Here is an 11,871-nt window from a genome sequence, read left to right on the forward strand (position 1 = left end):
AAGTATAATGTGTGTTGACTTGTTTATCATGTTTTTATGCATTGAGGTCATTACACTGAGGACATTTTTTAAAGCAAAGCTGATTTAATGCATTTGCACATTATTACAAACGAGAACCCACAATTGACAGGTCAAATGTCGAGGGAAATACTTTTTGTAAAATAGGTCTCTATTGTATAAAATGGAAATTAAAATCTTAAAAGAAATTTAAGGGGGGAGACGACATTTACAAGAGGGAAAGAAAGTTACATTTCCTTTAAAGGAACCTTTGTACCGAAAATATGTCTCAAGATAGGCAGGTGTGCAAGTACAGTACAATTTCCATAATATGACTTGCATATCTCAAGGTAAGGTTTGTCAAAAAGCAGATATAGTATTAGAGCAGGGATAAAGGGGAAGGGCCTGAGAGAATGACAGGTCAATTAGGTAGCTATAAAAGGCTGTGTCCCTGACAGTTGGGGTGCATCTCAATAGTGTAAAGTGGCTTCCTCTCCTTGTCCCTTAATTTGAACAGATCAGGGGAAAACCAGAGTAATGCTTTTGCTGTATAACACTTCAAGTATTTCACATCAGTGCAGACAAAGGAAAGGTGAGGAGAGGAAGGCACCATAGACTATTATTGAACTCCATCCATTGGACTGGCAGATCTAGTAGCTGCAGTGGGTTGAGGTGTCACTGTTCCTCTCCTCAGGGGATTCAGCGTGTCTGGCAGGGACGGGGACGCTTACTCCCTCATCGGGGGATCCTGAAGGACCAATGGTCACTGACCATTGACCGGGACCTCCTGTAGAGGCAAGGACACGTCAGTTAACCAACCATACACACATTGATCAGCTAGGATGTTGCATTTGCCAATGTGTCTCTTCAAGTTGAGGTATGAAAAGCCAGTGGAATGCCCCTATAATTCCAACTGATCTATCAACATTTCCCCACGTATTTTTTATTTTTTTCTTCTGCTAAAAAATTTGCCAAGCAGGAGTGGTAAATCTTAGACAACAGAACATGCAATATCATATGAATCCAAAGACCAACCAGAGAAATATCACTCAAAACAACAGAGCCTTGATGGCTGAGCTACAATGGGCCTGTGAGCTGAGAGAATGACCAGCATGCATTTGTATTTGGCCAGGTCCGGTCCTTCTTTTCATGCAACACAAAAAAGTCTGTGGAACAAACCAAGTCATGGAACAAACCAACGCTGGGATTCAAACTGCACTTGACTTTTAAAAGGCAATATCCTTGAAGTTTGCGGAGATTGCGTTCGCAGTAAACGCAGCGGATGTCGGCTCAAGCATCATTATTACTTTTAATAGTGAAGTACAGTGAGAGCAAACCAAGTCATAAAAGCTATGGAACAAATCAAGTCATGGAACAAACCGAGGTCACGGAACAAACCAAGTCATGCATTAGAACACTCAAACCCTGTCCCCTTACACACTATTACCTTCCTCTGGTCCTCCAGACAGGCCTTTCAGCCCAAAGACGGTGTAATAATTTGTCTGAGATTTGCCCACATTTATAGACAAAGAGTGAGAGAAGAAAGACAGATAAGAGACGGCACATTCGAGAGAAAAGGCTACGGAATTAGTCTATTCTTTGATTGGTCTGACTGACAATACTTGTTGGTGTCTGTCTAAACTGGTTACTGATTCTTTGACTCACCTCTAGATTCCCTCTGGCCTTCTTCAGCACTCCGTGGGTTAACGACACTGGTTGGAAAGAATAACAAATCATGTCAATTAAATGTTTGGATCTGAATCAGTTAACAGTTAATTCTCAATCAAATGCATTATAATTATTCTCTCAGAATAGGATCTGAATAAGTTAATATGAAAGCATTGGGTTGATTCTCAAATGCATTATAATTATGCTCTCAGAATAGGATCTGAATAAATTACACTGAACTAAAATATAAACGCAACATGTAAAGTGTTGGTCCCATGTTTCATGAGCTGAAATAAAAGATCCTAGACATTTTCCATACGGACAAAAAGCTTATTTCTCTAAAATGTTGTGCACAAATTTGTTTGCATCCCTGTTAGTGAGCATTTTTCCTTTGCCAAGATAATCCATCCACCTGACAGGTGTGGCAGATCAAGAAGCTGATTAAACAGCATGATCATTACACAGGTGCACCTTGTGCTGAGGACAATAAAAGGCCACTAAAATGTGCAGTTTTGTCACACAACAATGCCACAGATGTCTCAAGTTTTTAGGGAGCGTGCAATTGGCATGCTGACTGCAGGAATGTCCACCAGAGCTGTTGCCAGAGAACTGAATGTTTATTTCTCTAACATAAGCCACCTCAAATGTAATTTTAAAGAATTTTGCAGTACGGCCAACCGGCCTCACTACTGCAGACCACGTGTAACCACGCCAGCCCAGGACCTCCACATCCGGTTTCTTCACCTGTGGGATCGTCTGAGACCAGCCACCCGGACAGCTGATGAAACTGTGGGTTTGCACAACCGAAGAATTTCAGTAAAAACTGTCAGAAACCCCGTCTCAGGGAAGCTCATCTGCGTGCTCGTCGTCCTCACCAGAGTCTTGACCAGACTGCAGTTCGGCGTCTTAACCGACTTCAGTGGGCAAAAGCTCACCTTTGATGGCCACTGGCATGCTGGAGAAGTGTGCTCTTCAGGGATGAATCACGGTTTCACCTGTACCGGTCAGATGGCAGACAGCGTGTATGGCGTTGCGTGGGCAAGCGGTTTGCTGATGTCAACGTTGTGAACAGAGTGCCCCATGGTGGCAGTGGGGTTATGGTAAGGGCAGACATAAGCTACAGACAACGAACACAATTGCATTTGAATACATGGAGATACTGTGACGAGATCCTGAGGCCCATTGTCGTGCCATTCATCTGCCGCCGCCATCACCTCATGTTTCAGTATGATAATGCACGGCCCAATGTCGCAAGGATCTTTACACAATTCCTGGAAGCTGAAAATGTCTCAGTTCTTCCATGGCCTGCATACTCACCAGACATCACCCATTAAGCATGTTCGGGATGCTCTGGATCGACGTGTACGACACCGTGTTCCAGTACCTGCCAATATCCAGCAAATTTGCACAGCCATCCACAACATTCCACAGGCCACAATCAACAGCCTGATCAACTTTATGCGAAGGAGATGTGTCGCGCTGCATGAGGCAAATGGTGGTCACACCAGATACTGACTGGTTTTCTGATCCACGCCCCTACCTTTAAAAAAAAAAAAAGGTATGTCTGACCAACAGATGCATATCTGTATTCCCAGTCATGTGAAATCTATATATTAGGGCCGAATGAATTTATTTCAATTGACTGATTTCCTTATATGAACTGTAACTCAGTAAAAACGTTGAAATTGTTGCGTTTATATTTTCTTCAGTATAATATGAAAGCATTGTGTTGATCCTCAATCAAATGTATTCTCATTATTCTGTCAAGCATGGGAGGTGAAGTGAGTTCTTACGCTGGTCAATAATGACCCTCTCCATGCCCTCTTTGAGCTGGTTGGTGGTGCGCAGCCGTTTGACCGCACCGCTCAGCATCCGCTCCTGCTGGGACAGACGGCTCTTCAGACTCGCTATCTCATTCTTCAACAGCTCATCCTGGGAGAGGGATGGAGGGAGAGAGGGAGGGATGGGTGGATGGAGGGCGAGAGGGAGGGATGGGAGAGAGGGAGGGAGGGATGGGAGAGAGAGAGGGAGGGAGGGATGGGAGAGAGAGAGGGAGGGATGGGATGGGAGAGAGAGAGGGAGGGATGGGAGAGAGAGAGGGAGGGATGGGATTGAGAGGGAGGGAGGGAGGGATGGGTAGAGGGAGGGAGGGAGGGATGGGAGGGATGGGTAGAGGGAGGGAGGGATGGGTAGAGGGAGGGAGGGATGGGTAGAGGGAGGGAGGGATGGGTAGAGGGAGGGAGGGATGGGTAGAGGGAGGGAGGGATGGGTAGAGGGAGGGAGAGATGGGTAGAGAGAGGGAGAGATGGGTAGAGAGAGGGAGGGATGGGTAGAGGGAGGGAGGGAGGGATGGGTAGAGGGAGGGAGGGATGGGTAGAGAGAGGGAGGGATGGGTAGAGAGAGGGAGGGATGGGTAGAGGGAGGGAGGGATGGTGGGAGGGAGGGATGGGTGGAGGGAGGGAGGGATGGGTAGAGGGAGGGAGGGATGGGTAGAGGGAGGGATGGATGGGTAGAGGGAGGGAGGGATGGGTAGAGGGAGGGAGGGATGGGTGGAGGGAGGGAGGGATGGGTAGAGGGAGGGAGGGATGGGTAGAGGGAGGGAGGGATGGGTAGAGGGAGGGAGGGATGGGTAGAGGGAGGGAGGGATGGGTGGAGGGCGGGCGAGAGGGAGGGAGGAAGGAATTGTTACTTCATGACTGAGTCACCCACAACATTTACACTGGTCTTATCAGTACCCCCAATACACATGGAACGTGGATTACGTCACAATGTAAACACAACTAGACACCCTGGAGACATTTTTTTATTTTATTTTTATTTTACCTTTATTTAACTAGGCAAGTCAGTTAAGAACAAATTCTTATTTACAATGACGGCCTACACCGGCCAAACCCGGACGACACTGGGCCAATTGTGTGCCGCCCTATGGGACTCCCAATCACGGCCGGTTGTGATACAGCCTGGAATCGAACCAGGGGGTCTGTAGTGACGCCTCAAGCACTGAGATGCAGTGCCTTAGACCACTGCGCCACTCGGGAGCCCAGGGAGGGATGGGTAGAGGGAGGGAGCAAACATGATGCATACAGTCTCCAGAACTGATAACGTGTCTCCACTAATGTTTACTTTTTAACCTTTGTGATGTCTCCACTTTCCACACATATTGACCAATTTATTCCATTTGCGTCATTCTAATTACATTTGTGTGTGTATAGACTGTGTGGACAGAATTAATATATATATTTATAATTTGTGGAACAAATGTGTGTACGTACTATGTAGAGAGTCTTGTTTGTGTGTGAACTGAAGACGGAGTTGAAGACTGCGTAGAGAGGGTGTGTGTATAACTGGTGTGTGTGTGAGAGAGAGTGAGCGATTGTGTGTGTGTGAGAAACGTGCGCGCATGAGCGAGAGTGTGTACCTGCTGGTTGCTGTTGACGTCTCCTCCTGCGGTCGCGGTGCCAGAGGGCAGGGACACCCTCCAGACCAGTTTGAGCAGCTGGCCAGCCTCCTCCAGGACCTGCTGCATGGTGTTCACACTGCTGGACAGAGCCTTCAGCTGACCCTGCTCCACCACCTGGACAATAACACACGCAGAACACTGTCTCAATAGTCAACATACACAGTCGGAGATACTGTTACCAAGTCGATCACTGTAACGCATCTCATAAGAGATTTGTGAAAAAACTGTAAATGAGAACACTCGCATAATGAACACATGGGAAATGTGTTCATCAGATTCTTCATCTAAAGTAATGAACTATTATAGCAATTTACTGCATGAATGACTATCAAATACTACATGCACATTAGAAATGCTAAAGATAGTTGGCTGGACTTCACCTGAGCAAGGAACAGGAAGGTCTGACATGTATTAAACAAGGGAATGTGCTCATCAGAGACTGTGTTGCATTTACCCTGTTGTCAGTCCCCTGCTGGCTGAGTGTGCGTACACACTCCTGCAGGTGTGTGTCCATGGTGCGGGTGAGCCTCCTGCCCTCGGAGATCTGCTTCCGCAGGGCATTGTGGTCCTCGATAAGGCCCAGGATGTGGCGCCCTTGGCGGTTGGCCCACAGGCGGTGGCCGGGCACCAGGCGGGACAGAGGGGGAGCCGAGCCAGAGACACTGTCCCCAGAACTGTTACTACACTGGGACAAGGCGTCCATCTCTGACTGGGCTTGGCGCTTCAGATCTGGCAGAGAGAACACAAAAACACATTTTATTTACACAAGCAGATTTGACAGAGACATACATTGATGTTATACACAGTTACTCACCTCTAACTCATTGACATTATACACAACACACCCTAAAACACAAAACAACTACCTCCTAAGAGAGAAAAACATTTATAAATGTGACATTTGCTGTGGTGTACCTACAGGCCAGTAACAGTGCATTCTCAAAGTATTCAGACACCTTCCCCTTTTCCACATTTTGTTACGTTACAGCCTTATTCTAAAATGGATTAAATAGTTTTCCCCCCTCATCAATCTACACACAATACGTCATAATGACAATGCAAAAAACAGGTCTGTAGATTTTTTAATAAAAAACAGAAATATCAAATTTCCATAAGCATTCAGACCCTTTACTTAGTATTTTGTTGAAGCACCTTTGGCAGTGATTACAGCCTCGAGTCTTCTTGGGTATGACGCTACAAGCTTGGCACACCTGTACTTGGGGAGTTTCTCCCATTCTTCTGTGCAGATCCTCTCAAGCTCTGTCAGGTTGGATGGGGACAAGTCTTTCCAGAGATGTTCCATTTGGTTCAAGTCCGGGCTCTGGCTGGGCCACTCAAGGACATTCAGAGACTTGTCCCGAAGCCACTCCTGCGTTGTCTTGGCTGTGTGCTTAGGGTCGTTGTCCTGTTGGAAGGTGAACCTTCGCCCCAGTCTGAGGTCCTGAGTGCTCTGGAGCAGGTTTTCATCAAGGATCTCTCTGTACTTTGCTCCGTTCATCTTTTCCTCGATCCTGATTAGTCTCCCAGTCCCTGCCGCTGAAAAACATCCCCACAGCATGATGCTGCCACCACCATGCTTCACCGTAGGGATGGTGCCAGGTTTCCTCCAGACGTGACGCTTGGCATTCAGGCCAAAGAGCTCAATTTTGGTTTCATCAGACCAGAGAATCTTGTTTCTCATGGCCTGAGAGTCCTTTAGGTGCCTTTTGGCAAACACCAAGCGGGCTGTCATGTGCCCTTTACTGAGGAATGGCTTCCGTCTGGCCACTCTACCATAAAGGCCTGCTTGGTGGAGTGCTGCAGAGATGGTTGTCCTTCTGGAAGGTTCTCCCATCTCCACAGAGGAACTCTGGAGCTCTGTCAGAGTGACCATCAGGTTCTTGGTCACCTCCCTGACCAAGGCCCTTCTCCCCCGATTGCTCAGTTTGGCCGGGCGGCCAGCTCTAGGAATAGACTTGGTTGTTACAAACTTCTTCCATTTAAGAATGATTGGAGGCCACTGTGTTCTTGGGGACCTTCAACGCTGCATACATTTTTAGGTACCCTTTCTCAGATCTGTGCCTCAACACAATCCTGTCTCGGAGCTCTACAGACAATTCTTCAACCTCATGGCTTGGTTTTTGCTCTGACATGAACTGTCAACTATGGGACCTTATATAGACAGGTGTGTGCCTTTCCAAATCATGTCCAATCTATTGAATTTATCACAGGTGTACCTCAATCAAGTTGTAGAAACATCTCAAGGATGATCAATGGAAACAGGATGCACCTGAGCTCAATTTCGAGTCTCATAGCAAAGGGTCTGAATACTTATGTGATTAAGGTTTCTGTTTTTAAATTTAAATTTGCAAACATTTATAAAAACCTGTTTTAGCTTTGTCATTATGGGGCATTGTGTGTAGATTGCTGAGGATTTGTATTTATTTAATCCATTTTAGAATAAGGCCGTAACGTAACTAAATGTGGAAAAAGTCAAGGGGTCTGAATACTTTCAGAAGGCACTGTACATTGTGGATTGGGTGGGCTGTGGGTTCTCACCGTGAGAGGAGTGGCGGGGAGGATCACAGCCTTCACGGCCAGGAGACCTGCCTGTATCCTCTGGAACACACAACATAGGACAAATGTTTAAACCACGAGACTTTGTGTGTGAATATGGGTATGCGTGCGTTCAGTGAGAGAGTGAGTACATATATATTCTACCTGACGTGGATAGTAGATAATGATAGTGTGTATGGATTTCTACCTCTATACTATGTACACTACATGACCAAAAGTATGTGGACACCTGCTCGTCGAACATCTAATTCCAAAATTAATTGGCATTAATATGAAGTTGGTCCCCCCTTTGCTGCTATAATAGCCTCCACTCTTCTGGGAAGGCTTTCCACTAGATGTTGGAACATTGCTGCGGGGACTTGCTTCCATTCAGCCACAAGAGCATTAGCATTAGCATTAGTTTACAGTCTGGTTAGACTGTAAACTCTCCTTCCAGACTCACATTAAGCATCTCCAATCCAAAGTTAAATCCAGAATCGGCTTCCTATTTCGCAACAAAGCCTCCTTCACTCATGCTGCCAAACATGCCCTCGTAAAACTGACTATCCTACCGATCCTTGACTTCAGCGATATCATTTACAAAATAGACCCCAACACTCTACTCAGCAAATTGGATGTAGTCTATCACAGTGCCATCCGTTTTGTCACCAAAGCCCCATATACTACCCACCACTGTGACCTGTACGCTCTTGTTGGCTGGTCCTCACTACATATTCGTCGCCAAACCCACTGGCTCCAGGCCATCTATAAATCACTGCTAGGCAAATCCCCGCCTTATCTTAGCTCATTGGTCACCATAGCAACACCCACCCGTAGTATATTATTTATTTTGCTCATTTGCACCCCAGTATCTCTATTTGCACATCATCTCTTGCACATCTATCATTCCAGTGTTAATACTAATTGTAATTATTTTGCACTATAGCCTATTTATTGCCTTACCTCCATACCTTGCTACATTTGCACACAGTGTATATATATTTTCTATTTTCTGTTGTATTTTTGACTTTATGTTTTGTTTACCCCATATGTAACTCTGTGTTGTTGTTTTTATCGCATTTTTTTGCTTTATCTTGGCCAGGTCGCAGTTGTAAATGAGAACTTGTTCTCAACTGGCTTACCTGGTTAAATAAAGGTGAAAAAAAAAATGAAAAAAAATCAAAGTGAGGTCAGGCACTGATGTTGGGCGATTAGGCCTGGCTCGCAGTCAGCGTTCCAATTCATCCCAAAGGTGTTCGATGGAGTTGAGGTCAGGGCTCTGTGCAGGCCAGTCAAGTTCTTCCACAGCGATCACAACAAATCATTTCTGTATGGACCTCGCTTTGTGCACGGGGGCATTGTCATGCTGAAACAGGAAAGGGCCTTCCCCAAACTGTTGCCACAAAGTTGGAAGCACAGAATCGTCTAGAATGTCATTGTATGCTGTAGCGTTAAGATTTCCTTCACTAGAACTAAGGGGCCTAGCCCTAATCATGAAAAACAGCCCCAGACCATTATTCCTCCTCCACCAAACTTTACAGTTGGCACTATGCATTCGGGCAGGTAGCGTTCTCCTGGCATACGCCAAACCCAGATTAATCTGTCAGACTTCCAGATGGTGAAGCGTGATCATCACTCCAAAGAATGCGTTTCCACTGCTCCAGAGTCCAACGGCGGCAAGCTTTACAACACTCCAGCCGACGCTTGGCATTGCGCATGGTGATCTTAGGCTTGTGTGCGGCTGCTCGGCCATGGAAACTCATTTCATGAAGCTCCCAACGAACAGTTCTTGTACTGACGTTGCTTCCAGAGGCAGTTTGGAACTCGGTAGTGAGTGTTGCAACCGAGGACAGGCAATTTTTACGCACTACGCGCTTCAGCACACTGCGGTTCTGTTCTGTGAGCTTGTGTGGCCTACCACTTCGCGGCTGAGCCGTTGTTGCTCCTAGATGTTTCCACTTCACAATAACAGCACTTACAGTTGACCGGGGCAGCTCTAGCAGGGCAGAATTTCACGAACTGACTTGTTGGAAAGGTGGCATCCTATGACGTTGCCACGTTGGAAGTCATTGAGCTCTTCAGTAAGGCCAAACTACTTCCAACGTTTGTCTATGGAGATTGCATGGCGGTGTGCTCAATTTTATACACCTGTCAGCAACAGGTGTGGCTGAAATAGCCGAATTCACTAATTTGAAGGTGTGTCCACTTACTTTTGTATATATAGTGTATATACAATGAGCTCCAAAAGTATTGAGACAGTGACACATTTTTTTTGTTTTGGCTCTGTACGCAAGCACTTTAGATTTGAAATGATACAATGACTATGAGGTTAAAGTGCAGACTGTCAGCTTTAATTTGAGGGTATTTCTTATCCATATCGGGTGAACCGTTTAGAAATGACAGCACTTTTTGTACATACACTGAGTGCACAAAACATTAGGAACTCTGCTCTTTCCATGACAGACTGACGAGGTGAATGCTATGATCCCTTATTTATGGCACTTGTCAAAGAAGGTTTTTAAGCCTTGAGACATTTGAGACATGGATTGTGTATGTCTGCCAATCAGAGGGTGAATGGGCAAGACAAAAGATTGAAGTGCCTTTGAACGGGGTATAGAAGTAGCTGCCAGGCGCACCAGTTTGTGTCAAGAACTGCAAAGCTGCTGGGTTTTTCATGATCAACAGTTTCCTGTGTGTATCAAGAATGGTCCGACATCCAGCCAACTTGACACAACTGTGGGAAGCATTGGAGTCAACATGGGCCAGCATCCCTGTGGAACGCTTGACACCTTGCCCCAACTAATTGAGGCTGTTCTGAGGGCAAAGGGGGGTGTAACACAATAGTGTTCCTAATGTTTTGTACACTCAGTGTAGTCCCCTCCATTTTAGGGGACCAAAAGTATTGGGACAAATTCACTTATGTGTCCTATGAGTCCTATTCCTAGCACGCAATGATTACATCAAGCTTGTGACTCTACAAACGTGTTGGATGCATTTGCTGTTTGTTTTGGTTGTTTCAGATAATTTTGTGCCCGATAGAAATGTTTTGTCACTTTTATTGTAAATAACAATAGAATATGTTTCTAAACAGTTCTATATTCATGGGAATGCTACCATGACTATGGATAATCCTGAATGAATTGTGAATAATGATGAGTGAGAAAGTTAGACGCACAAATCTAATATTCCCAAGACAAGCTAACCTCTCAGCATTACCATAACATGGGTGGGGGGGGATGATATTTATGGCTCTAACTTTCTCATTCATAATTCATTCAGGATGATCCGTAATCATGGTAGCATTCCCATGAATATAGAACTGTTTAGAAACATATTCTATTGCTATTTACAATAAAAGTGACAAAACATTTCTATCGGGCACAAAATTATCTGAAACAACCAAAACAAACAGCAAATGCATCCAACAAGTTTGTAGAGTCACAAGCTTGATGTAATCATTGCGTGCTAGGAATATGGAACCAAATACTACACTTTTGACTACTTTAATACACATAAGTGAATTTGTGACAATACTTTTGGTCCCCTAAAATGGAGGGGACTATGTACAAAAAGTGCTGTAATTTCTTAAACAGTTCACTCGATATGGATGAAAATACCCTCAAATTAAAGCTGACAGTCTGCACTTTAACCTCATAGTCATTGTATCATTTCAAATCCAAAGTGTTGGAGTATAGAGCCAAAACAACAACAAAGGTGTCACTGTCCCAATGTTTTTGGAGCTCTCTGTACCTGAAGTAGTCAGTAGATAGTTGATATTGATGGTATCTGGGCGGTTGGGGCCTCTGAGCAGCTGTTCCTCCAGTCTCTGCCTCAAGGACGTGTTGGTCTGGATGCTCCTCTCCAGCTGCAGCCTCAGGTGGCGGATCTCTGACAGCAGCTCCCCCAGGTCCACTTGGTTCGACCCAGACCCTGAACCAGGACCAGACTGTTGGGCTGTACCACTGGACTCTAGAGAGGGGTGCGAAATGGTCAGAAACAACTAAGCGACAAGTGTGTGTGTGTGTGTGTTTATAGGACAGTACCTGTGTGCTTGTAGGACAGTACCTGTGTGTGTGTGTAGGACAGTACCTGTGTGTGTGTGTAGGACAGTACCTGTGTGTGTGTGTGTGTGTGTGTAGGACAGTACCTGTGTGTGTGTAGGACAGTACCTGTGTGTGTGTGTGTGTGTGTGTGTGTGTGTGTGTGTGTGT

The 11,871-nt window shown here is 45.5% G+C and overlaps 1 protein-coding gene across 6 annotated transcripts in view; it reads right to left on the bottom strand.

The window, feature by feature from the left end:
• Window positions 1-64: 64 nt before the first annotated feature.
• Window positions 65-11,871, bottom strand: part of cdk5rap2 (CDK5 regulatory subunit associated protein 2) — a 74,766-nt gene continuing 62,959 nt past the window's right edge. For 5 of the 6 annotated variants that reach the window (XM_041897636.2, XM_041897637.2, XM_041897634.2 and 2 more), the window contains 8 exons: window positions 11,411-11,629; window positions 7,664-7,723; window positions 5,580-5,854; window positions 5,084-5,239; window positions 3,459-3,597; window positions 1,663-1,709; window positions 1,445-1,499; window positions 65-784 (listed from right to left, as the gene is read on the bottom strand). In XM_041897636.2, coding sequence (XP_041753570.2) covers window positions 648-784; window positions 1,445-1,499; window positions 1,663-1,709; window positions 3,459-3,597; window positions 5,084-5,239; window positions 5,580-5,854; window positions 7,664-7,723; window positions 11,411-11,629 — 1,088 coding nt within the window. In that variant the 3' untranslated portion in view covers window positions 65-647. The remainder of the gene's footprint in view (window positions 785-1,444; window positions 1,500-1,662; window positions 1,710-3,458; window positions 3,598-5,083; window positions 5,240-5,579; window positions 5,855-7,663; window positions 7,724-11,410; window positions 11,630-11,871) is intronic. The other variant, XM_041897635.2, reaches the window with a different exon arrangement.

The sequence above is a fragment of the Coregonus clupeaformis genome, chromosome 15 (assembly GCF_020615455.1).
Source record: "Coregonus clupeaformis isolate EN_2021a chromosome 15, ASM2061545v1, whole genome shotgun sequence".
Classification (NCBI taxonomy): domain Eukaryota; kingdom Metazoa; phylum Chordata; class Actinopteri; order Salmoniformes; family Salmonidae; genus Coregonus; species Coregonus clupeaformis.